The sequence below is a fragment of the Macrotis lagotis genome, chromosome 5 (assembly GCF_037893015.1).
Source record: "Macrotis lagotis isolate mMagLag1 chromosome 5, bilby.v1.9.chrom.fasta, whole genome shotgun sequence".
NCBI classification, from domain to species: Eukaryota; Metazoa; Chordata; class Mammalia; order Peramelemorphia; family Peramelidae; genus Macrotis; species Macrotis lagotis.
In genome coordinates, this window is record NC_133662.1 from 194,295,341 (window position 1) to 194,321,028 (window position 25,688).

At 38.6% G+C, this 25,688-nt stretch overlaps 1 protein-coding gene across 1 annotated transcript in view; it reads left to right on the forward strand.

The window, feature by feature from the left end:
* The window catches only part of SLC44A3 (solute carrier family 44 member 3), a 99,638-nt gene that overhangs the window by 50,385 nt on the left and 23,565 nt on the right, over positions 1 to 25,688 (forward strand). Inside the window, exons 10-12 of the mRNA XM_074188217.1 lie at positions 5,979 to 6,144; positions 18,976 to 19,132; positions 22,309 to 22,395. Coding sequence (XP_074044318.1) covers positions 5,979 to 6,144; positions 18,976 to 19,132; positions 22,309 to 22,395 — 410 coding nt within the window. The remainder of the gene's footprint in view (positions 1 to 5,978; positions 6,145 to 18,975; positions 19,133 to 22,308; positions 22,396 to 25,688) is intronic.

Sequence of the window (25,688 nt, forward strand, 5' to 3'; positions counted from 1 at the left end):
TGTTCTACTCTCTAGAGCCAAGGAAAAGAAGGCAAATCCTTCTTCCTCATGACAGCCCTTCAGGTGCTTGAACTCATCCATTCTGCAAGGCCCCCTTCTTCTCTCCATCTGCTCCCCAAGGCTTCTCATCAGCAGCATACAGCTGATCACTTCATAGGATGGATTACTCTGGAGCAGGTTTGCTGGAGTCAGCTAATCTCTTATCCAGAAAAGACTCTGGTCTGACCTTGGCCTCTTTCACATTCCTTACCATTCCTGACCGACAGCTCTCTTGAGACTTGTGGTGGTTATCCTGCATCCCTAGAATGTTCTCCTGCTTCTTAGAATCCTCACTTTCTTCCAATTTCCCCCTGAGTGATCTCGTAGAACCCCTTTAATGTACATGTTGGCTACCCCCATTCAATTTGTTCAGAGCAAGTATTGCTTTCCTATTTTCTTTACATTTTCAGCACTTCTAACCCATACTGTGTTGTTCTTCAGCCCTATCTGTCTCTTAATCCTACATTGGGTTTCCTTGGCAAAGATACCAGAGAGGTTTGCCATCTAAAGTAGATGAAGTGATTTGCCCAGGGGCACACAACTAGTGAGGGGTATGAGGTAGGATTTGACCTCAGATCTTCTAGACTCCAGATCCAATGCTTTATCCACTGAGCCATCTACCTAGCTCCAAGACAAATTGAAGTTAAGTGACTTGTCCAGGGTCACACAGTAGTAAGTCTCTGATCCCTCACTCTAGGCCCAGTGCTTCCCTCTGAGCCATCTAGCTGCCTCAGACCTATACAAATTCCTGAATAAATGCTTATTGATTGATTGGTTTCCCACATTCTATTGGCCATAGCATCTTAGAGCTGGGCAACAATTTAGAGATCATAGAGTTTGGAATTCTCATTTTATGGATGAGGTAGAACCCAAAGAGATTAAATTACCTGTCCTAGGCAGATATATATATATATATCTAGTTAGTAGAAGATTTGTCTAAAACATAGGTTTCCTGTCCCTCAGTCTAGCATTTTTCTTTTATAATTTTCTCCTATTTTCTGGGGGAGTTTATCTGATCCTATGTTTTAGAATTCTGACCCTCTTTCAGACCTTGATAAAGTAGCTGGCCTTCTAATATGACCAGCAGAGGGCTCTTGAATGCACAAGTCATTGAGTATAGGAGAGGGCAATGGAGTTACACAAATATACACCTACCTGCCAACTCTTGCTATCTCGGACTTTAACTTAATAGTGAATTCAGAATAACTGATTTTTTTTTTATGATTTTTTAATGCAGCTTGAAGAGTAATTACACACATATACCCTCACACTCAGACTCACACCCACCCCTGGAGAAAGAGAAAGGCCAGCCAAAGGCTACCCACAAATCATCATAAAAAGAAAAAATCCTTTTTCTAAAGAAAGGAAAAGTCAGATGCCTGGGAAAGAAACCTGTACTGAGGTTCACTTGCAAAGGGAGACCACAGAGATTTGGTTCAAGCATGTGCTGTGATGGAAGCAGAACTAGACTTGGAGGCAGGATAAGTAAGGGTTCAAATCCTGCCTGGGAAATGTACAAGCATGTCCATTGGCTTCTCCCTTAGCCTTTCATAACTCCCATTTCCTCATCTGTGAAAATGAGAGTATTGATGAGATTGGGTATAAATGCTTCCTGATTGACAGGCCATTCCAGTTCTAAATCTATGATCCTTTGTCACCCTGAGCAATCACTTCACCCCTCAGGGCTCCAATGTCTTCATCTATAAAATGTGGGGGTTGGGCTTGAGGACCTTGCAGCTTCCTTCCAGCTCTAGGTTTGCGATTACATAATCCTCACAGCATTTTAAAAAAACGTTAAAGACACAGATAAATGTCATTTGTTGTTATTACTACTCAGATCTATTTCTTCCTGAAATGCTAAGAGCCCTATGACCCAAGAAGACCTTCACTTGTCACTTCTGAAGTTGAGTTTGCTGCCTCAAACAGTGACCCGCACTATTCCTGAGCATGGGTTATTCTAGAGAAACACATCAGTAAAAGCAGCCTGGAGTAGAAGTAGAAGAGACAAAACCTTCACTTTTTTTCATTCAGAGCATCCCCTACATCTAAGGAAATCAGCATTTATGTTATGTGGTAACGAGTCTTTTCTTCTGACTCTCTTGTTATTTTAAGCTTGTTCTAAGGGAAAAATGAAACAGCATGTGAAATGTTTTAGAAAGAATTGTAGGAAGAGTCTCTGAGGGATGACTTGGGAGTGATGTTGGGCTTGGAGTAAGAAAGACCTGAGTTCAAAGTCCATTTTTCCAAAATGCAGAAACCCTAGAAAAGCCTTTTCATTTACCAGTGCCTTGATTAATATCCAAGTTGCCAAAAGACCAAAGTAATGATAAAAAAGTGGAAGACTTGCTGTCAATCGTTTCAGCTGTAACATTGCAAAGGGTGTAAGGCCTAGTCACAAGAACCAAGGAAGCTAGGAATTCTAGTCATCCCAAGGCTAGGAAAATTATTCTGCTGTATAGCATGATTCCCTTCCCCTGCTTCCTGCCCAAATAATTAATGTTGGGAAATTTGGAGAAGGATTTAATTATGTAGGATAGGCTAGGTCATGCCATAGTGCATAGATTGTCCATTCTGGAGTCAGAAAGACTTCATCCTGAGTTCAAATGTGACCTCAGACACTTATTAGATGTTTGATCCTGGGCAAGTCACAGAACCCTGTACTCATTTGTAAAAAATGAACTGGAGAAGGAAATGGCAAATTATTCTAGGCTCTTTGCCAAGAAAACCCCAAATGGGGGTTGAAGAGTTGGTTACAATTGAAAAACACAACTGAACCATATAAGGTTGAATTGTGGCCATTGTGGAAACCAAAAGTATCCTTTAACAGTTGTTCTCCATTGGATGTGGGCTCCTTTATAGCAGGGACTGGGTTTTCTTTTCTTAAATTACTAGTGCATAGCACAGTGCCTAAGACAGAGTAGATGCTTAATAGATGGTTATTGTTTGATTGTCCAATTGCTTAACTCACCTTAGTCCTTAACTTACCTTAGTAAGGGTTCTTAACTTCTTTTAGGCCATGGACGACTTCTCAGAATGTTTTTAAATGCATACGTTTAAATGACCATACATAAGATTACCAAGAAAATCAATTATAATGAGATATAGGACCCCTGTGTGAAGATGGGAGGTCCACAAATGCAACACAATGCACATGTTTATGGACTTTTTCAATGTATCTATTAGTTTGGCTGATTTTTTTTCCCTCTAAAAACCATTACTATATGAGTCCCTGAGAGAAAGGGAGACACTGGTGATAACTAATGAATGAAAAAACAGAAGACATTAATAAAAACATTTAAAAAATAAAAGAAATAGTTATCAATATATTAAAAAAAAGTTCACAGACTTGGTAAAGAACTCTTTTCTTAGCTCCAATAGTAAGAAAGGCAAAGGTATTTCTTGACAGAGACAGAGACTTAGAAACTCTCTCTCTTCTGCTCCAACTGCTGACTCCCTTGTCTTCTTTTAAGTCCCTACTAAAATCCCACTTCTAGTGCTTTCCCACTTTTAATTGTTTCCTATTTATCCTGTGTACAACTTGACATATATATATATATATATATATATATATATATATATATATATATATGTAATTGTTTGCATGATATCTCCCCCATTCAGTTGTAAGTCCCATAAGGGCAGGGTCTGTCTTTTGCCTCTTTTTGTAGTGGCATAGTGGATGGCGCACCAGCCTTGGAGTCGGGTGTGCCTGGGTTCAGATCCGGTCTCAGACATTTGGTAATTGCCTAGCTGTGTGGCTTTAGGCAAGCCACTTGACCCCGTTTGCCTTGCAAAAACAACAACAACAAAAAAAATAAAAGTGCAAAGAATGAAAAAAAACCTTTTTTTGCAAGGCAATAGGGTTGAGTGACTTGCCCAAGGCCACACAGCTAGGTAATTATTAAGTGTCTGAGGCCAGATTTCAACTCAGGTCCTCCTGATTCCAGGGCGGGTGCTCTATCCACTGTGCCACCTAGCCACCCCCAAAACCAATTCTTGTATACAATGAGTTTACTTTCTCAGAGGAAAATTCTATAGAAATAAAATTAGTATGGCTTCCCTCTCTTCATTATTATGAGGAAAACACATTCTGAACTTAAGCATTTGCTGGTTATTCACCACCCCTTCCCCTCAATTTTCTTTTTTGCATGAATCTTGCACTTACCTATTATCATTCCTATTCTTACCATATATTCCCCATGACAGCAGAAGAGAATCTCTTTGCTGGCAGGGACTCCACCATCTTTGTCTTTGGATCACTAGCAACTAGCTCAGTGTCTGACTTGCAGTAGGTGCTTAATAAATGCTCGCTGAATTACGTGATTACAAATTACAGCAATAAAAAATTACATAATAACAAAAATTCTGACTCTAGAGCCAGAATGAGTCTTAACTTCAAGTCCTAAGGACCTGAATTTAAAATCTGCCTCTTTTGCTTCTACTTGTTTGACTATGGGCAAATCATTTTATCTTCTTGGGTCTCAGGTAGCTGAAAGGGTCAGATTGTATATCCTCTGATATTATAAATGTCCTGATATTATATATCATTCCCATCCTTCCCAACCTGATCCTATGAGGTTGTGACTGATTCTTGCTCAGGAATGTTGGTGACTGAGAGTCTGTAGAGGGAGTTTTAAGGCTCTTTGGAAGTTTAGTAGTTAACCCCATTCCCCACCTCCCAACCCAATTTCAGACCCCACTAGTTACTTCAGTTTGCTATCGGCCTGTCTTGCTTTCCTCAGTTGGTTTGCTCTTTAAAAGGTCATTCATGTACATTACTAACTTTTCTAAATTGAATTCTACTTAAAAATCATTAGACTTTGAAAATTAGAGGACAACTGAGGTAGATGCCTTTGCAAAGAGAAAAAAAACAAGAGACCTTCAACTTACCTGGCTCACTGTAGGTTCTTAATAAATATTTATAGACTGACTGAGGAAACTAGAGGTCAAAGTGATAAATGACTTGCTCAAGGACAACCAACTACTACTAAGTAATGTTTCCTAGCCTCAAACCCAACTAGGGGTAAGCCTACTTAAGTTCATCAGCTTAGAGGTTTTACTTCATGATACCTACAAAGTTAGGATTGTTACTTTAACAAACTAAAAATTTTTTACTGAAATGCACTTGAAAGTGCAGCCATCATTTTTCATTATTGTGTTCTAGAGTATGTTGGGTGTTTCAGACATAATGATTCCCCAAACCCCATATGTATTCTCACACACACACACACACACACACACACAAAATATGCTTCTTATCTTAAACAAATGAGTTTTTTGACCATTCCAGAAGTCAAATCCAGATGAAGAAGCGGTTGCCTACTGTGCTTTAGTCTGGAAGACTTGTGTTTACATCCCACCTCAGACACTCTCTAGCTGTATGACCAAGAGAGCAAATATGTAATGGGTTCTCACCTTAGATAAGCTTTATGACCAAGGAGAAAAATGTACTAGGCTGCAGAAATCTGAACTTGTAGGGAAAGGAATGTTAAGATGCATCTTAAGGAAGCAGCCAGGACATCCAGTTGTGTGGAGTAGTGGATAGAGTTCTGAGTGAGCTTGGAGTCAGAAAGACCTGGGTTGAAATCTTAACTCTGAAATTTTATATTCTGTGACCACACAAGCAAGTCACTTAACACCAATAGACTTGGAGCAACTCTTTAGAACTCCTTAGAGTTGCAATCTGTCTTGACGGAAGGAGTTCCCACATTGAGATTTCCCTAACCTGATGTGCAAAGCAATGGAGGGAGATTTCAAAGACAAAAACAGCCCCTCCCCGCAAGAAGTTTGCTTTCCACTTGAGATCTTCTTAACTGATTGCAAAGAATAACCCATGCAGAATAATTGGGCAAGAAGAAGAATCTAGATGTCTCGATTCATTTTGGCAATGCTGGAAATAGGACAAGGTTGACTGAAATATCATTTCTTTGACCCTGCAGGAACTGCCCAGGTGATGACAGGAGGATATGTGGAATATAAACTTCTTTCTGGTATTCGATATATGTGGTGGTATCATTTAGTTGGCCTGATCTGGACTAGTGAATTTATTCTGACCTGTCAACAAATGACTATAGCTGGGGCAGTGGTTACCTGCTATTTCAACCGGTAGGTACAGTTTCTCTTCCGTTCTTTTATTAAAGCATCTGAATGTCTCATGATGACTATCTCAGAAGAAACAATTTGGAATTGTGGGATGGCACTAAGTTCAGTAGAGGCTTGGGATATAACAATAATAACTGACACATGTCCCCTTCAAGTTTTAAAAGTGCTTTTCTTTGGAACCTTATGACATGTGAGGTGATGCTTCCAGTATTATCACCATTTTACAGAAGAGGAAACAAAGGCTCAGAATCTAACCTAGAATCATCCAATCCAACAATCCAGGAAACATTTATTAAGTGCCTACTAAGTGCAAGACGTGGTAAATATTTGTTTTAAAAGTACTTGCTATGTGCTGGACCACTGTGTTACTAAGGAAACAAAAAGAAAATGAGAAATAGTCTTTGCCCTCAAGGAGCTTATCTTCTGGGACAATGATGTATACATGTGAAGCAAAAAATAAAATAATAGGAGGAAAAAGAAAATTCCATATTTCTTCTGTAGCACATAATAACACCTAGCATATAGTAAACACTTAATAAATGTTTATGTATTGATTAAATAAAATGTCATGTATACTTTTAGATCTTTCTCAAGTGTCTTCTATGAAGCTGGCTAGTTAAATTAATAATATATTGATTTTTTTCTCACTGGTTTCTTTTTTATTTTCTTACCTCAAAATATACAAGAAATAACAATAATAATATTTTAACTCACCAAAAAAATTTCCATTTCTTTTCACTTTATATTCCACAACAATCCTTTATTACCTTATTAGCTGCTGACAGTTATATCTCAAAACAATTAAAACCCTTAAGAGTAGAGGATCTTGATGTAAGAATCATACATCATGATTCATTTCTACAAACATTCTTTAGTCAAACAATTTGAGCCCTTTAGAGCTTTATTTCTTTGACCTTGGCACAACTCTGCCTCTCCATTTTCTATTTGATGTTTCAAGGCCCATTCTTATCTCATCATTCCAGGACTAAAGACTATCCCTGCCTGTGTGTGGAGAGGCAGATTGTACCCATCCCAAGGATTTAATATGGTCAAAACATTCATCAATAGCATTCACGTCATACAAGTTCCAAGAGTCCAAAACAAATCAGGACATCAAGTCCCACGTTAAAGTCAACCAATCACATTGGCTTCTGTTTTTTAATCCTTAACTTGGGAAGAATTCAACTGAGCCACATGGATGATGAAAGGCCTGGGAAATAAAATCTCCAGGAGAGATGAAAGGAACTGGGATTATTCAGCCTAGAGAGGAGAAGTTTGAGAATGACTTCATAATAGTCTTTTATGAAGAATGGCAGCCAGCTGTCCTGGCTCTGCTAAGGAACAAATATGAGGAAATGTGTTTTAACCTAAGCCCTTCATGGCATAGCTTAAATTTAATAAGAATTTCTTGACAGTTCAAATAGTTACTGTATTACCAAGAGAAGTTGTCAAATTTTCTCTTATGGAATTCTTTAACAATTGGAGAGACACCCATTCTTTGGATAGAGGAAATGGAGTTAATCTAAGTTTGGACTGATTTAAAACCAGAGGGATAGACTGGATAACTTCCCCAGGGCTTTCCAAACCCAAAATAGATATTCATTCATTTATTCAACTGACATTTAGTAAATGGCCATTATGGGATACAGAGACAAAAAAAAGTCTTTGCCTTGAAAGAACTTCCATTCCACTGGGGGAAATGTGCATACTTAAGCAAGCTTACATAAGTCAAAGGAGCATAGCAATGAATTTGCTCAGGGAAGTCCCAGGTTCAAGTTCTGCCTGTAACATTCACTAATTCTATCACCATGTCCAAGTCCCTGAATCTCATTCTTCTCAACCATTTGTAAAAATGGGGATACTCATACTTGTAGACCCTTCTTCTATAGTAAGGTTGGGGAACCTCCAGCCTGTGGGCCATATTAGTCTGTCATGCCAAGGCAGCCACAGGGAGGACTCGAAATTCAATAAATCTAGTAGCTTTTTAGGAGTGAATTAATTAAATGTTTGTCCAAATATAGCTGATGTTATCAAAATCCAAATGGTCCTGGTAGAAAAGAGACTCCCCAACCCTGCTCTACAGGGTTTTGAGACTCAAATGAACTAATGCCTGTAAAGTACCTTGGAAACTTCAAATCACTATGTAAATGCCAATTATTATTAATATTGTTATGTTAGTATTATTATTATTATTATTATTATTATTATATTTATGGGAGAACTATGGAACTCCCAGTCAATACAAATTTGACAGTATATTGGTTGAAGGAACCTTCTCCAAGGTACCTCAGTTAACCAAATGATTTCTTTATTTTTAATAACTCACATTCTACTGGCAATATCCAACAGTAGATAGAGGGCTAGCCTTGGATTCAGAAAGATCTGGGTTCAGATCTTACCTCTGATATATACCACTTATGGCTGTTTGACTCTGAACAAGTCATTTAACATCCCAACACCACAGATACTTATCTAAGTCTATAAAGTAGGGGCAACTAGGTTGCATAATGGATAGAGCACTGGCCTTGGAGTTAGGAGGACTGAGTTCAAATTCAGTCTCAGACCCATAATTGCCTAGCTGTGTGACCTTGTGCAAGTTATTTAACCCCATTGCCTGAATTTAAAAAGAAGTTTGACTATAAGGTAGATATTGCCATTCTGTATTGTTTGAGCAAATTTCCCCACCACATGAATGAAACTCAGGTTCAGACCAGACCTACTTGAATTTCTCTTTCATTCTAGAGTTTAAATTGTAATTTCCTCATCACAACCCTGTTAAATTGCAGATTTTCTCATCCCCATATTACAGATAAGAAGGCAAGAGACAGAGGCTTTTTCATTGCCACATCCCTCATATCTCATGTCAAATGAGATGAACATTTGTGAAGTTCTCAGTTAGTAAACATTTATTAAGTACATGCTACATAAATACTAGTAGTAATGATATTATTATTATTATTATTATCATTATTATTACAATGTTATTAAGCTAACAATATATTATTGCATTTTAAAAAGCTGTGTGACCCTGGCAAGTCACTTAACCCCATTGCCTTAAATAAATAAAAAACTTTAAAAAACTTGCAAATGTACAATCCACAGGAATCCTTTTATGGTTTAGTAGCCTCAGTTTCTATTTGAGTTTGATGCCTCTGGTCCAGATGACCCCTGGAGAGTTTTTCAATACTCTTGAGTAATTTCAGGGTGGCCTAATTTTCTGCCATTCATATCATTCCTGAGCATTCTTCCTTTAGGATTGTGCCAAAGGTAACTCCCTCCTCTCTTTTAAAATGTACATAAGGAATTTTTTATGTGCGTTTTGTTTTTTATCAGTTACTTGTAGAAATATCAATCCTTCTCACCTCCCAAATGAACCCTCCTGTATAACAAAGAAAAACAATCCCAACAAAAAATTAGTGAAACAGTGACTAAGGCCACTGTCCTCTTAAAGTCTCAGCCATCTCCGCTAAGATAACTCCCATATTCTTAACCCCTGCTCACATATATCCCTGCCTACTAGCAATAGTTGTAAATATTCACTGAAAAAAATCTAGTGAGAATTGAGACCAGGGAGACTGAAGGTAGATAAACTTATTTCCGATAGAACTGAAATAATTAAAGTCTCAGTTGCCTAAGGATCTTAAAGGGCTAGCAAGCATCTTATTAACCCTAACAGCCTTCATGGAAGGAGCAGGAAGATGGGTGCCTATTACCAAACTGAAGTATTAAAAAAATTTTTTTTTTCCTGGCCTTTCATCTCACAGAAATAACGTAACACAGATAGGTAATCCTCCAAGTCTCTGTCCTAGCTGCTTGCTTCAGTGAGACATGTTTAAGTTCAACCAAAATACCACTGAATTTGCAAAGAGATCATATTTCCATGTACTTCCCAATATGACTGGTCTTGTGAGTAGACAGGTCTAGTGACTGACTTTATTATATGACGTCCTTTTGCCTAAGGCAAGTACCTACAACCAAGATATACTGATGTATCTTTACCCTTAGTAAATCTTCACTCTGGGTTAGGTAACATAACTGACAACATCACTGTTTACTCTTCCCTCCTCTGTTCCTTCTCAATTGATATGCTTATTACAAAGTCAGAATGAATTCATTATTGATAAAGGCGCTTTGGAATTTCTCCCCTCTCCAACCTGGGGTAGAATTTCCAGAAATGACTGTGATATAAAAATAAATGATATCAAAGTCCCTTGTATAAAGTTGGAAATAGTTGGGGAGTTGCCTGTGGTGTTACTTTGAAGGAAAATGTTCCAGAGTGAGATGGGGGTTGGATCATCCCAAAATTACTCACAGAATCACAGAGTTTGAAACCCCCCCCACCACCACCACCACCACCAATCTGCCAACTATTGCATCACCAATCATCTTGACTTTTGTCTTGCAAGGGGACTTCAATGACTCTGAAAGAATGCAACTCTGCCTGATTTAAATCCAGTTCACATTTGAGTGGAGGCATCACCCTATGATGTCATTAGTTCCCTTTGAAAATGAAAGAAAAATAACATTTGGAGAAAATAAGTAGTGACTTTTATTCCTCTTACAAATAGGCCAGAAATTCCTGACTTAGGGCTTTGGTTCCATTTTAAAATGCAAATAACCTTCAGCACGTCATCTAAAACATATCAGACTGACTTTACCTCCTTTTTGGACACGGTTACTAAACTTGTTGATCCGGGGATTACTGTGGATCAGAAATTCTTAAGTATTTTTATTCCCTGAACCCTTTTGTCAGTCTGATGAAGCATACGACCCCCTCTCTGAAGAATGCTTTTAAATGCATAAAAATACATAGAATTACAAAGAAAATCAATTATATTGAAATACAGTTATCAAAATACTTTAAAAACAAATTTCAAAACTCCAGAGGAAAAAACCTCTGCTGTACATTCAGTCAGTTAAACACACACTGTGCTAAGCTCTAGAGATACAAAGAAAGGTAAAAGACAGTCCCTGTCTTCAGGAATGTCTCTTGTCTAATGTGTTTGCTTAGATCTTGGCAAAGCATTTGAGAAAAGTACCTCAAACTCTCCTTGCATGCGAGATGAATAGGACAAATGGTCTGATCTTGCTAAAAGGGAATGGAATCTTCAAACTACAGACCCATGAGTTTGATTCGAGCAATTCCTTGGACTCAGTCAAAGAATCCACAAGCAATTATATTAAGTATCTATTTTGTGCCAGACACTGAGTTATGTGGTGGAAACACAGACAAAAAGGAAGCAGTACTGCCTTAAAGAGGTTTTTTCCCTGCCAGAGGAAATAAGATGTGAATGCTTAAATAAATGAAAAGTATACACCAAGAAAATAAAAGGTCATTGGTGGGGAGGGAGAGGAGGAAGGCATTTAGCAGAAAGAGGGAGCTGGAAAAGGCCTTTGAGGCAGAGGTGCAGAACTGAATTCTGGGCAAAGAGAACAAAGAAAGGCAAAGAAAACGAGAGACAGAATGTTGAGCGTGAAGCCCGGCAAGAAAGCCAGTTTGCCAGGATGACAGAGCAAATGAAGAGAAGTAATGTGTAGTACAATCTGGAGAGATAGACTGGAAAGTCAAACTGGAAAGGATTTTAAATTCCAATTGCAGGACTTTGCATTGAAGAGCTTTGTGAGCCGGGGAATGATACCACCAGTCCTATTCCTTTGCAACTGCTCTATGTAGAGAGCAGATTAAAGAAAGAAGAGACTGGTCAATCCACTAAGTGGTTGGTAGAAGACTTTAGAGTTTAGAAGAGGGCTAGCATTAAATAAATAGATCTGGAAGTTCTGTTTGAAGTTAAAAGTAATTGAACCAATGAAAACTGATGAGATCCCTGAGAGAAAGGGAGAAGAGGGAAAGAGTTTTGGGACAGAGCCTTGAGGTGTACCCACATTTAAAGGGTAGAGCGCAGATAATAATCTAGCAAGGAAGCCTGAGAAGTAGTGGTCAGACAGGTAAAAGGAGAAACAACATAGAGCAGAGTCAGGAAAACCCAGAGATTATCCAGAAGGAAATGATAGTCAACAACATCACTGACTGGAGTTCAAGAAACGACTGTTGGATTGGTCAATTAATAGGTCACCGGTAACTTTAGAGAGTACTTTCAGTGGGAAGAGTTCAAAGGCCAGATTGCAAAAGATCTGAAGAAAATAAAAAGAGATTAGTGGAGGCAATGAGTGTAAACAATTTCCTCCCTTCCCCCAAGGAGTTTGTGAAAGGAAAGAAATATAGAATAGCAGCTTGAGGGGATGGTCAGTTCAAATGAGCTTTGTTTTAGGGTAGGGACAATTTGGGCATGCTTATGGACAGCAGGGAAATCAGATTAGGAGTGAGCAGAGATGAATGGTAATGGGTACAATTGTGGAAGTCATCTCCACAGTCTTCTGTAGGAGACTGGAGAAGACAGAATCAAGGGTACAAAAAAGGGACTGACCTTGGTGAAGAACAGGGCGACTGCTTAGACAGATATTGGAATGAAACAGGAAAGAATAGGGAATGATGATGTCAATTGGTTTTGAGATTTACAACCAAGGAAAAGGGGGAATTGTCAGTCAATAAACAATTAATAAGAGATTACTGTGTTCTAGGTGTTAAGTGCTAGTTGGGCTAGATAGCCAGTGAGGTCCTCACCTTTGAAATTCTATAATTAAATTTAAGCCTTAGACATTTATTAAGCTAATTTATTAGGGAACTAAGCTAATGGGAATAAGCTAATTAAATCATGCTCTCCCTCCCCACCTATGACCTTTTATTTTATTTTTTTTTTTTGGTGTATACTTTTCATTTATTTATGCACTCACATCTTATTTCCTCTGGCAGGGAAAAAACCTCCTTAAGGCAGATATTGATAGGTGGAGGGGCAAAGGTGAAAGCCCTGGCTTTGTGAGGTCTATCCATCAACCAAGAAGCATTTTACAAAACTTGCTCTATAGAGGGCTCTGTCCAAAACTAGGAATAAAAAGTAAAACAGTCCCGGTCCTCAAGGTGCTTATCTTCTACTAGGAATATATAGCACATGTTGATAGGCTATTGCAAAAGTCTGCTTTTCTCTCCCTGCCTAAGGTGTCTCACTACTCTGCCCATCCCCAACTTAGCTGTCAAATTAATCTTCCTAGAGCAAAGGTCTGACCCTCTCTCCCCTCCATTCTGTCAATTCCAGTGCCTCCCTGTTGCCTCCAGGATCAAATATAAAATCCTCTTTTGGTTTTTAAAGTCCATAACCTATCCCTTTCCTGCCTTCCCAGTCTGACACTTTACATCCTCAGCCTCACCAGCCATACTCTTGTATTATTATTCTTATTAATTTTGACTTTTAGAGGCTCCATTTTTGCATTTCTACATTTTTAACTCCAGAATTGAAAGCTACTCCTTGTTGAAATGGAATGTCCTGGATATACTGAGCTTGGATGTTCCAAGCACATAAAACTCTATCTCTGGAGCATATTCACTGCCTATTCCTCATACCTGGGCCTTTCTCCCTCCCCCTTTCTGCCTATCAACTTCCCTGACTTTCTTCAAGTCTCACTTTCTGCCAAAAGCTTTTCCCCATCTTCCTTCATCTTAGTCCCTTCCCTTTGCTGACTATCCCCAATATATCCTGTATATAACTTGTTTGTGCATAGTTGTTTGAATGTTATCCCTTCTATAGACAGTGAGCTTCCTGATAGCAAGAACTGGTTATTTGCCTTTTATCCCTAATGCTGAGCATCATGAGCATTGTCAGTGCTTCATAAATGCATATTAACCTGATCTGAGTAACTATAATATCTCTATAACATAAAAGAGGCAATGATTTGGAAAGAGGAGACAACACCCTGGGAAATCAGGAATGACTCCTTAAAAGGAGGAGATACTTGAGCTGAGCCTTTAAGGGAGTTAAGAGTTACCCAGAAATCGAGGTTGAGAAGGAAATGGATTCCAAGGGCAGAAGATGAAGAGAGATTGGTCAAAAAACATGAAGCTTGGAGATGGAATACTTTATATTTAATTGGAATGGAAGGTGCATAGGAAGGAAGAAGATATACAAGGAAACATAGGTTGAAGTCTGGTCATGAAAGACTTTACATGACAGAAGAGTTTGTATTCAGTTCTAATTACTGAGAAAAAGAACAACAATTTCAAGCATTCTCAGTAGAATTATAGAATTAAAAGTTGGTATGCCCTTTCTTGTAACATTTTTAATATTAGCTTGAATATTGTTCCCTAAAGAAGACATAAGAATGAGGTAGGGATTCTTGTGAAAGGGGAAATGGCAAAATGAACTTTCTTGACTGGGCTCTGATATCTTAAAAGGATGTCTGAATGGTATGAAGTTGTATCTGCTAAATATAGAGGATTGAGTTTTGGTTCCACTTACCTTCCAACAATCAATATCCAGGGCATCTCTGCCCTAGAGCCAGTTTCAGAGCTAAGAATGAGAGGATGGAGGGGCTGAAAGCATGGGTTGAGGTGGGAGTGTAGTGGAAGGGTGGTATCTCTGCTCCTGCTTGTGGAGGATGGACCCGGGACCTGCTAATTTAGAGAATTAAAGAGAATTTCAGAGAAATAAAAGTAGTTTATCCAAAATCTCTTAGATATCCCTAAGAAAACCAGGTTGAACCAGTCTTCTATCTCCAAATTCAGTTCCTATTCCATCATACTAAATCCTGCCTCAGGGGCATGGTAAGTTTAGCCATCTTTAACAGATGGAGAGAGGGCTGAATTATCCATTCACCATGAAGAATTCTTTGGCCAGCTGTAAAGAAATCAGACTTTGCTCCTCTGTAGCCATTAAGTGTGGTTAATTTTTTAATTCAATGTTCTTATTCCCCTAACCTCGGTAGCCAACCAAGAACTGGTTGGCATGGACCCTGATGAGGTCGCCCTGTCCCAACATCCTATAATTCAGCCATGGAATTTCCCAAACCACCCTGTCCATAACCAGCCTTCTAAAGAGGTTTGGGGATGGGCTATGCCCTTCCCATTGATCCTGGCAGCTTTGCCTTTGGATCACAGCATAAAAGCATGGAACCTGTATGATCATATGCAAAAATCGTGTTATGTACCAAAGAGGAAACCAAGGGTGAGAGGCATTAAAATGACTAGTAGGTAGGTAGCAGATCTAAAATTGGAATCCAGGTCTCAATCCAAGTCTCAAACCAGGTTTCACTACACCTCAATGTCTTGAATACCAACTATAATGTTTAGTGGAATGTGCTGTGTGATAGGGAAGCCAAGGTTGGAGAGTTATATACTCTAGACAGATATACATGTGCTCCAGGGAAAACTTAGTCATGGCATCATGAAAGACCTATCCTGTAGATCAGCCCCCAGGTATCATGTATATAGTGCTATATGAGTTCTAGCACCTAGTACAGATCATACCAGGTCTGTAACAGAGAAGTTTTCCTTGGTCCCTGGACATAAAATCAATCAATCAATAACCATTTACTATCATGTATCAGACACTAGACACTATAATAAGAATGTAACTCAGCTGCCTGTTTGTTATCTAAATGAGAATCCCCCCCCCAAAAAGGCAAAAATTAAAGAGAAAATAGATTAGTCTTATTCCTGCAAGTTGTTCTCCTCTGTGATTTCATGAGGGATAGGAGAGTGAGTGGGGGGAGGGATTGGGACAATGTCCAAGTCTGGTGTTTTCATTTGGAGTCAGGAGAGTGGGGAAAATGCTGACTCTAAAGTAAGGAGAGGACCTGGAAGGGATGGAATAGAGGTGGATTGGGAACAATAGAATGGAAAGTGATGTCGGGGGAGGAAGTGGTTTTTGCTTAGATACCCAAAGATCCTTCCTCCCTGGGTTTGAGAATGTAATAGGTGGGAGTTTAATATCCATGAAAGCAAGGATAGTGTAGGGTCTTTGAACAAGGGGGTCCCAACAATTCAAAAACAGTTCTGGTTCTCAAAGGGATTACATTCTAATGGGGATGACAGCATATGTGTGTAAAAAATAATTTTATAGTTACATAATTATGTATCTATATCTTTTTAAGATATATTTATATTATATATTTATAATATCTATTATATACATTATATAGACTATATAGTCTCCATTAGAATGTAAGCTGTTTGAGGGAGGGGGATTATCTATATTATATGTGTGTATAACATATATAATCTATATTATATGTGGTATAACATATAATATAATCTATTTTATATGCCGAAAGAAAGAAAGAAAGAAAAATTAATTTAAAAAAATTAAATATGCTGTCTCCATTAGAATGTGAGTTCTGTGAGTCAGGAACTATTTTTATTTCTGTCTCCAAATTTTACATATAACATGCAGATGTATGTTTATATAGATACATATATACATATATATATATATACACTCAATTATGTTTACATGTAAATGTAAGTATAAATACATACAAGATAAATGGAAGATAATCTTAGAAAGGAGGGCCCCTGGGACAGCTAGGTAGTGTAGTGGATAGACCACCACTAGCCTTCAAATCAGGAGGACCCAAGTTCAAATCCAACCTCAAACACGTAACACTTACTAGTTATGTGACCCTTAGCAAGTCCCTTAACCCTGACTGCCTGGAAGGAAGGAAGGAAGGAAGGAAGGAAGGAAGGAAGGAAGGAAGGAAGGAAGGAAGGAAGGAAGGAAGGAGGGAGGACACCAATATCTAGGTGTGACCAGGTAAGGTCTCCTAGATGTGAGCACTTGCTATGAGTCTTGACAGAAATCAGAGATTCTAAGAGGTAGCAATGTTCTAGCCAGTTCCTGATACCTGTAACTTTCTCCCTTAATGCAAAGGTGTGGAGATAGGCAATAGAATATCATATGTAGGGCCCAGAATGGCTATATAGGAAGACTGAAAAGGTAGGAAGATGTCAGATTAGGATTAAGAATAGATGCTAGATTGTGCCTGACATCTACTGAATGGAGTTTTTATGCCAAAGACCATCCTATACAAATGAAATCGCACAGGTCCTGTCCAACAAAAAGGAAAAGAAAATCCCGGTCTGATTAGATGATTTATATTTGTGATAAAGACACATTTTTTTTAAAACCCTGAGACCTTTCTACTTAGTTTCTTCACACGCCACCAGAATAAGCTGTGAAGTTAGAATGTCCATTTTCAGGGGTTTCTCAACCATCAGCTTACATTGCAGTGTAGAAGGACCCATTAGGGAGTCCATAGGGCTTTGCTTGGCAGGAGTAAAAGAAATGTTCACAAAGGCCTCTGTCTTTCCCGTGAACTATGTCTATCACTCTCGGTGGTGTGGTCTCGGTGGGAACCCAGTGGTGGGACTGAATGGAGGGGCGTGGAGCTCAGGGAGGGCAAAGGTTGATACCCATTCTGTTCTTTCTCTTTTCTTTTCCTGCCTGTGACGTTGGCCCAGGGACATTCTTGGGAGCTGTGTCATGGTCATTTCTGTAAATGATTCACATGAAAGTGACCTTTAAAGAAAAAAACAGCAACATCCACCAGAAAAAAAATCTACCAATTACTCTCAGGAGCCTCCTATCCCAGGGCTGTTTGGAAGGAAAGACCTGAATCTGAAACTGTGGTTGTTTGGGTTGTTGTCAGCCAACCAAAATGCATTTCATTTGCAGAAGATTATTGTTTGGCTGCTGAAATCCAATCAGCAAAATCCTCCTCAACCATGTGTGCTCTGGTTACATTCCCACGTGCAATATCAGTCCTCTGAGGTCGTTGATTAGGGATCCTGATAAACTTCTGTGGCAGGAATGAGGTTAAGTTCAGTGACAAGAGTTCAGGAGCAAAAAAAAAAAGAAAGAAAGAAAATAACTAGAGGGATTTGCTTACCTCAACTCTTTGGCTTTTTCTGTTCTTATCTCCACAGACTGTATTGAATACAACCCAAAAAGCTTTGGGTCTGTTTGTTTGTTTTGTGCTGTCCTGTAATTTCATTGGTTTAGGGAATTCCAACCATTGAAGAAGGGCAAGCCTTGATCAAGAATCTTCTGGGCACTGAAAGTTTAATTAATTTGCCCAGAGTCAGCTAGGTGGCACAATGGATTAGCACTCAGCCTGGAGTCAGGAAGGCCTGAGTTCAAATTTGCCCTCATGCTTCTAGTTACATGACTCAGACTTTCTGCCTCACTTCCTCAGCTGTAAAATGGGAATAAATGGTGACACTTAACCTTGCAAGAATGTGGTAAGAATCAAATGAAATAATATTTGTAAAGCATCTGGCACTTGTATAAATGACTTTCCATTTACCTCTTTTCCACAGTTGCCAGCTGGTGTTATATAAGAAAAATGAACTTAATTCAGGTCTTAGAGTCATAAAATCTTAGATTTGCAATTAGAATAGATATGTATAGATGGATATAGATATAGATAGATAACTATTTTAGTATAGTCAAGTTTCCCTTGGAATAGTATTTATTTAATTTTGCATTTAAAAACATTATTTTGAGAAGGGACCCTTCAAAAAAAAAGAAAGTCTAAGAACCCTTGGTCTAGGCTGACCCTTTTAATTAGCCATTTATAGCTGGGGAAACTGAGACAGAAAGAATCTAAGTGACTTGCCAAAGTCACACAGATAATGAGTGTCAGAGCTGAGATGCAAATCCATGTTTCGGACTGCTCCGACTGTCTTTCCATTGTACCACACTGCCTGACTCCCAAGCTGTCTCCAGAACCAATTTCCTACATGGCCTCTCCCTACAAGAGCTTTTAGTAAGAAATTCAATGAGCCCAAAGAATCATTTAAATTCAGTGAACAGCAAAGTGTCTCTGCTTCATAAGGCTGAAACTCTGAGCCGTCTTACTGATCTAAAATGCAGAGATGTCATGGGGTGGCTGGATCATTGCCCTTTTGAATGCTTTCTTCTTTTTTTTTTTCCCTTCTCCTTGTAGAAATAAAAGTGACCCTCCTCGGCGCCCCATCCTTTCATCCCTGGTCACTCTTTTTAACTATCATCAAGGAACCGTTGTAAAGGGGTCCTTTTTAATCACTATGGTGAGGATTCCGAGAACTGTTTTCACATACCTCTCTAACGCCCTGAAAGAAAAGGTAGGTGAATTATGCCGCACCCCACTTCTCCCCCACCCAGCCCCTGCCTCCTGCCCTGGCCTGTTGCCAGGGGTCAGGTTGCAGGAAAGTTAACCAGCTGGAAAACTACAGCTGGCTCAGGGTGAGGAATCCAATCTGGGCCGGTGTCCATTCAGTGGGCTCCGGTATTCTTTCGATCATTTGTTCTCACTGAGCAAGTCTTTCTCCTTCTACTTTGTGTTTGTAGATTTTGTTGGTTGGGTTTTCTCCAAACATGGAGAGAGACAGACAGACAGAGACAGAGAGACAGAGTCAGAGAGAGATTTGGAAATGAATGGTTTCAGGAGCCTTTTAGCTGGCTTTCTCATTTAAATGTTTACTGGGGGGGGGGGGCATAGCATAAATTCTTGAGATAAAATTTGAAGTTGGCCAGGGCATTTATCCTCTGGGTATTTTCAAAAAACAAATAAATGAAGCACTAGATAGAAAAGCTTACTTCTGGTTTTTATGAGAGACTATACCCAACCTTTTCCATTTCCCACAGGATGTCATGGGAAGATGCTGGTATGTAGAATAGGAATGGCAAATCCCGTTCCAAACCTAAGCAAAGGACAGAAAACTATAGGGTTTTTGTTTGTGTTGCTGTCCGCCATCCCTCTGCCCCCCCAAACCTCCACCCCATCCCACTGGTTTTTATTTCCATGCACATTTGGTTATGAATGCCAACAGAAACCAGAACACCAGGAAAACAGCTGCTCTCATGGTATTTCTGGCCCGATGGAACAAGGAAAGATTGGAAATCCCCCAAGCCAGGCTGTTCTCACACAATGTTAAGCTCTCTTCTTTTGCCAGAGGGTTGGAGAAACATCTGAAGTTGCAGCCATTTGAGATCCAAACCTTTGGAGTATGTCTATGTACCATTAGTGAAATGGAGAAGAGTCTATATGTATGGCTGCTCAAATCCTTGGAGTATTTTTGGTTCTTTTCTGGAGAATGAAAATAGTCCAGAAACTGTTGTGTGCTTTCTTCAATAATCCATGGAAAAGCCGAGAGATGAGTGCAGAATTTGGGAAACATTGATTGGATTTCACACAAAAACCCTTTGGCTTCCGGATCATGAAATGCATGTTAAGTAGTTGTCATTTGAGGTGTGGAGCTTCTGGTTTGGGTTTTTATTACTGTCTGGGTCTCGAGGAGCCACATTTTGGTGGTTTTCTTCCCTCTCAAAGAGTCTTTTTTCCCAGCCAGGACAAAACCTTGACAATGTCTGTCCTCTGAATTTCTGGCTTTTGCTTTTTCAGAAATGGTTCCTAGCTCCTCCCACCCCAAGAGACTGGGAGAAAGGGACTCCTTGGGGAGAAATTAATTTTTCTATATAAATCAGGCAGGAGGTTTAAATGACCCAGGAGGCCAAGAAAAAAAAAAGTCTGAAGGACTCTGAAGGGAAAGGCTTTTTATAAATCTTGGGAAGAAATTGGCAGAATAGCTCCAGGTCTCAAACACGGAAACATAAAGTCTGCTTTATCATCACTGAGATTGTACAACATCATGAAGTTCAAATCCTTTTTGATCATATTTTATTTCTAAAAACTCTTAAAAGGAGATCCTTTGGGATACAGACATTTGTCTTTGTAACCCCACATTCTAAAGTTCATTGATTGTTTGATGGCAGAGTGGACAGAGTGTTGACCTTAGTCTGATGGGATTTGAGTCTTAGATCCCAGCTTTGTCCTCTGGGTGACACCTGTGCAATCTCTTTGGACTTCAACTTCTCTACCTGTAAAATGGATGACCTCTAAAGATCGCTGCAGATCTAGAGCCATGATCGTTTTCTAACTTAAGAAAAAAAACTTCCTTCACATTTATTATGTATTATCAACGTAGAAATTTAAGCCAGCCACCATTTGTCTTTGCTACTTTAAATAGGCTAGCTTATGATCAGAGACAGGCCCAGAAGAACTCAGATTTAGTTTCATCCAATTAAATTGGTTTTAGGGCCAAAAAACTCTACCAACAACCAAAAATAAGTCCATATAAGGCTGGGGTTCTGACAATGTAAGATTTCAGAGTTATTTGTGGAAATTCCTCAACTGATTATTAACTCTGAATGTGAATACTTCTTGTTTGACTCCTACAACCCCCCCCCACACCCCCCAATAGTCTTGGTATTGAGTCATGTGAGGAATTCAGATTGTCTTTAGAGAGTATAATTTTCTTTCTTGGACTTCAACCTCCAAACTGAAATTTTTGTTTCTAATAAAGTGAAACTTAAATTGGTTCTTTTTAATTTATATGTATAAAGCTGGGGGATGGGAGATGGGGATGGGGGGAGGTAAAAAGACCTGAGTTCATGGTCTGCCTCTTAACACACACTAGTTGTGTGACATAAATAAGTTACCTTACCATACCGGGCTTCGATTTCCTATTCTGTAAAATTAGGGGCAGTTGTACTATATAGAGAATTTGTTCCAACTCTAAAACTATAACTTGTCGACAAACTGTTGATCAGTAATAGAATTTTCACACTGGATGTTATCTACCTGAAGAAGTTGCTGATTCCAATCAAAAAACAGTGTAGATCAAAGAACCATATTACTTTGATGTTCTCATATTTTTCCCCATATGTTAAATATTTTTATAAAAATTGTGTGCATATTCCGTTTTGATCAATGCATAGCATAGAAGCAATGTAGAGATTATCAGATTGGCTTCTGTGGGGGAGGGGGAGGGAAGGGAGGGTGGGGGGGAATTGTAAAATTCAAAACCTTACAAAAAAGATAGGTAGAAAAACTACTATTGCAAATTAGATATTTATATAAAAATAAATAAAGATTGTATGCAACTTAAGAAACATTTGGTAGGATCCAAGAAGACTGATTCAAACAAAGTTTTAGAAAGTTGCCTATGTATCTTAAAATGTTACATGATTTGCCCATAGTCTCAAAACTGGCCTATATCATTTGAAGAATTTGAATCTATATATTTCTGACTCAAAAGCCAACTCTTTCTCCAACTCCTGTGAGCTGTCTTTTCCTATTTTGTACTAAATAAAAACATGTCTTTGTGGTCATATAAGAATCATAATATTCAAAATTTTGTCCAAATCAAATTTTCCAATTGCCCCCTTAGCATATTAGAGATAAACTCATATGTTCCACCCCTATTTGCCTTTTTTTAACTTTTCTTTTCCCCAATAGGAGGAAAATCCCTTTGCAAAATACATTCTTAAATGCTGTTCATGCTGTTTTTTCTGCTTGGACAAGTGCCTGGGCCACCTAAATCAGGTAAGTTTCTCAAATGGAGGCCCATAATTACACTCAAATGAAGACTGTGTCGTGTAACTTTCTTTAAGATCTGTTGATTTTTGTTTTTCTATCCTCAGAACCAAGCACAGTCCCTAGCACTTAGTAGGTGTTTAATAAATGAATGCTTATAGGATTGAGCTGAACTGAAATACATAGAAGGTGATGGAATTGATAGCTCAGGATTAACTTTGGCTTTAAAGTTGTGATCTCTCAGGTTCCCAAAGAAACAGATTTCTCTTTGCAGCAAAGAGGACAAAAGGGAATAAATCACTAGTCTAGTGAATATAGTATTTTCAGTGTCTTGTCAGAGAACTATAATTTTCCTTTAAATGGGGAGGAAATTACCTCCCTAATTTTGCACATTCCACCAATCTTCTTTCAAGATATAAATAACTTTTCCCCCCCTGTAATTTCTAAACACTTGCATGCTACCATTGTTTAAATTTTGATTTTTTGAGAGGGGGGCAAAGATATTCAAATTGATGAAAAGCACAGACTATTTGAGCTAAATTTTCTGTCTCCTCTAGAAGTATGACCTCCTCATCATTCCCTCCCTTTCTTTATATTCAGTGTCTTTTAATTCACCCACTCCTATTATTCTAGGAAACATTTAAAGGTCTCTCAATCCCTCAAAAAACCCTTTACTCTCTCTTGCCATCCCCCAATTTGTCTTCCAAATTCTTAGAAATGACCATGTACAATCATTGCCTCCCACTCTTAAAAAAAGTTTTATTGATGCCTTTTTAATTTTTTTTAAGGCATTGGGATTAAGTGATTTGCCCAAAGCCACACAGCTAGGTAATTATTAAGTGTCTGAGATTGGATTTGAACACAGGTCCTCCTGACTCCAGGGCCGGTGCTCTATCTACTGTGCCACCTAGCTGCGCCTATTGAGGCCTTTTTTTTAACATGTTCCTGCCCAGGGATCCCACTACCACCTCCATCATAAAAACTTTTTTTATTATTTTAAACAAAGAAATAAGCAAAACAAAACAAAACAGTCCACCACTTGCCTGCCAAGATGAGGGCCTTAAACTCTGAAGTAAAAATTTGGTCATTTTATTGGTCAGAACATTAGAATTGGTATTTAAGTGTTTTCTTTTATATTAGTGGGGGGTCTATAATTTATTTTTAAAAATATAATCATTGTGTCAATTGTTTCCTTGGTTCTGCTGGCTTCATTTTGCATCAGATTCTCAGAATTCTTCATATTAGTCATTTCATATAGCACAATAGTATTTATATATCATAGATTTTTCAGCTCTTTCTCAATATATATGTACTTTTCCCTCTGTCTTTAACCTCTTTGGGGTATAATTCCAAAAGTGTTTCACAGATCCAAAAGTTTTTAACTAAGTAATAACATTTATAGTATAATTGCAAAAATATATTTCAGAAAGTTGTATCAGCTCATAGCTCTACCATCAGTAGTACATTATTGTATCTGTCCCCACAGTCCCTCCAATAGTCGCTATTTTCATTTTTTATCATCTCTACCAATCAGATCTTTAACACTTTGCTTTAATTAACATTGAACTTATTATTAGATATTCAGAACATTATTTTATGTGACATCTGCTACTTTACATTTCTTCTTTTCCATACTTGCCTATACATATCATTTTTTCACCATTTATTTAGAGCCACTTACTTATCAACCTTTTGCAATCTACTTTCCAACCTCACCTTTCAACCAAAACTTCATTCTGTAGTTTACCATTGATCTCTTAACTGCTAAATCCAGGGACCTAATCTCAGCCTTTGTTTTATTTGACATCTCCCTTCTTTTTAAGACTGGTGATCTCTCCCCACTCCCCACCCCTCCCTGCTCTCTGTCTCTGTCTCTCACATGTGCTCTCTCTCCTTTTGGCTTTGGTGCTGGTAAGCATCATTTTTTTCATCTGTCAAATATGTAGGGAACTGGGGGAGGGGAGAATTTGAACCAAATCTTGTTATTAAACTCATTAAACCTTCCAATTCCAATATTTCATGATTCTGTAAGTATTTACTATTGAGTTCAGGGATGTAAAGTATAGCCTCCTACCCTTAATGGATTTACAGTCTAGGTCGGGTACTATGACAGAACCACATACAACCTTTAAATCACCACTTAAGACAACAAATGTCAAATTATGAAGTGAATAGTACAGACAAGTCCTAGGATATTTCAAAAAGGAGATGGAATTAATGCAAGCTGGAGGGATCAAGAAAAGCTTTTTAGTGAGGGAAAGAAGTGAGCTGTGAAACATTGTGATTTGAGGTACTAGTCCGTACTGGAGATTTCTACCTAAGTGAATGTCCACGTTCATGTATGTAGGAAGTCCCTCTAGATGATCTACAACTTAGGAACTAAGTCTTAAAGAGTTCCCTGAGGTTCAGGGACATGTTCATGGTCACACAACTAATTGTCAGTGGCAAGGTTTGAACCTAAGTGGGGAAGTGGGTAGAGCCCCAGGCCTGAACTCAGGAAGACATCAAGAGTTCAAATCTGGCCTCAGACACATACTAGCTATGTGACTGTGGGCAAGTCACTTCCCTCTCTTTGCCTCAGTTTCCTCATCTGTAAAATAACTGGAGAAGAAAATGGAAAACTATTCCAATATTTTTTGCCAAGAAACCCCAAAATGTGACAGTGAAGAGTTGGACTGACTGAAATGACTGAACAACTATAACTTCCTGACAGGAAAGAATTCTATCCTTGCTAACACTGCTATTCATGCTTATGACAATGAATAACCATGATAATAGTAACTAACAATTATATAGCTCTTTAAAGTTTGCAAAAGGCTTTCCATACATTCTCACATTTCTTACTCACAACAATCCTATAAACCTGTGCTATTATTATTGCCTCCATTTTTTTACATGTGGGGAAACTGAGACTAAAATAGGGCTATGTGGCAAGAAAATTCCTGAGGTGAGAGTTTTTCAACTCAGGTCTTCTTGACACCAAGTCTAGCACTTTATTGGCTATGTCAAGCTTCCTCTTAATCAGTTCCTAGTGTAGGGGTTGGTTTGCTTTTTTTTTAAACACCCCTGAAACAGGACTTGGCTTCCCCCTTCCTCTATTCTCTACTGTACCCAAATCCACCTCCCACAGGTCAAGGCTTTTGGAATGTCCTGCCTTACCAGATGTAGCTCCCTTGCACAATCAGACATCCCAGATCAGTTCATCTATGTGTTGGACTCTGCTAAGAACAGGGGATTAAATATAAAAGTGAGGTAGTTTCCTGCCCTCAAGGATCTTACATTGGGAGAAGAAAACATTCACA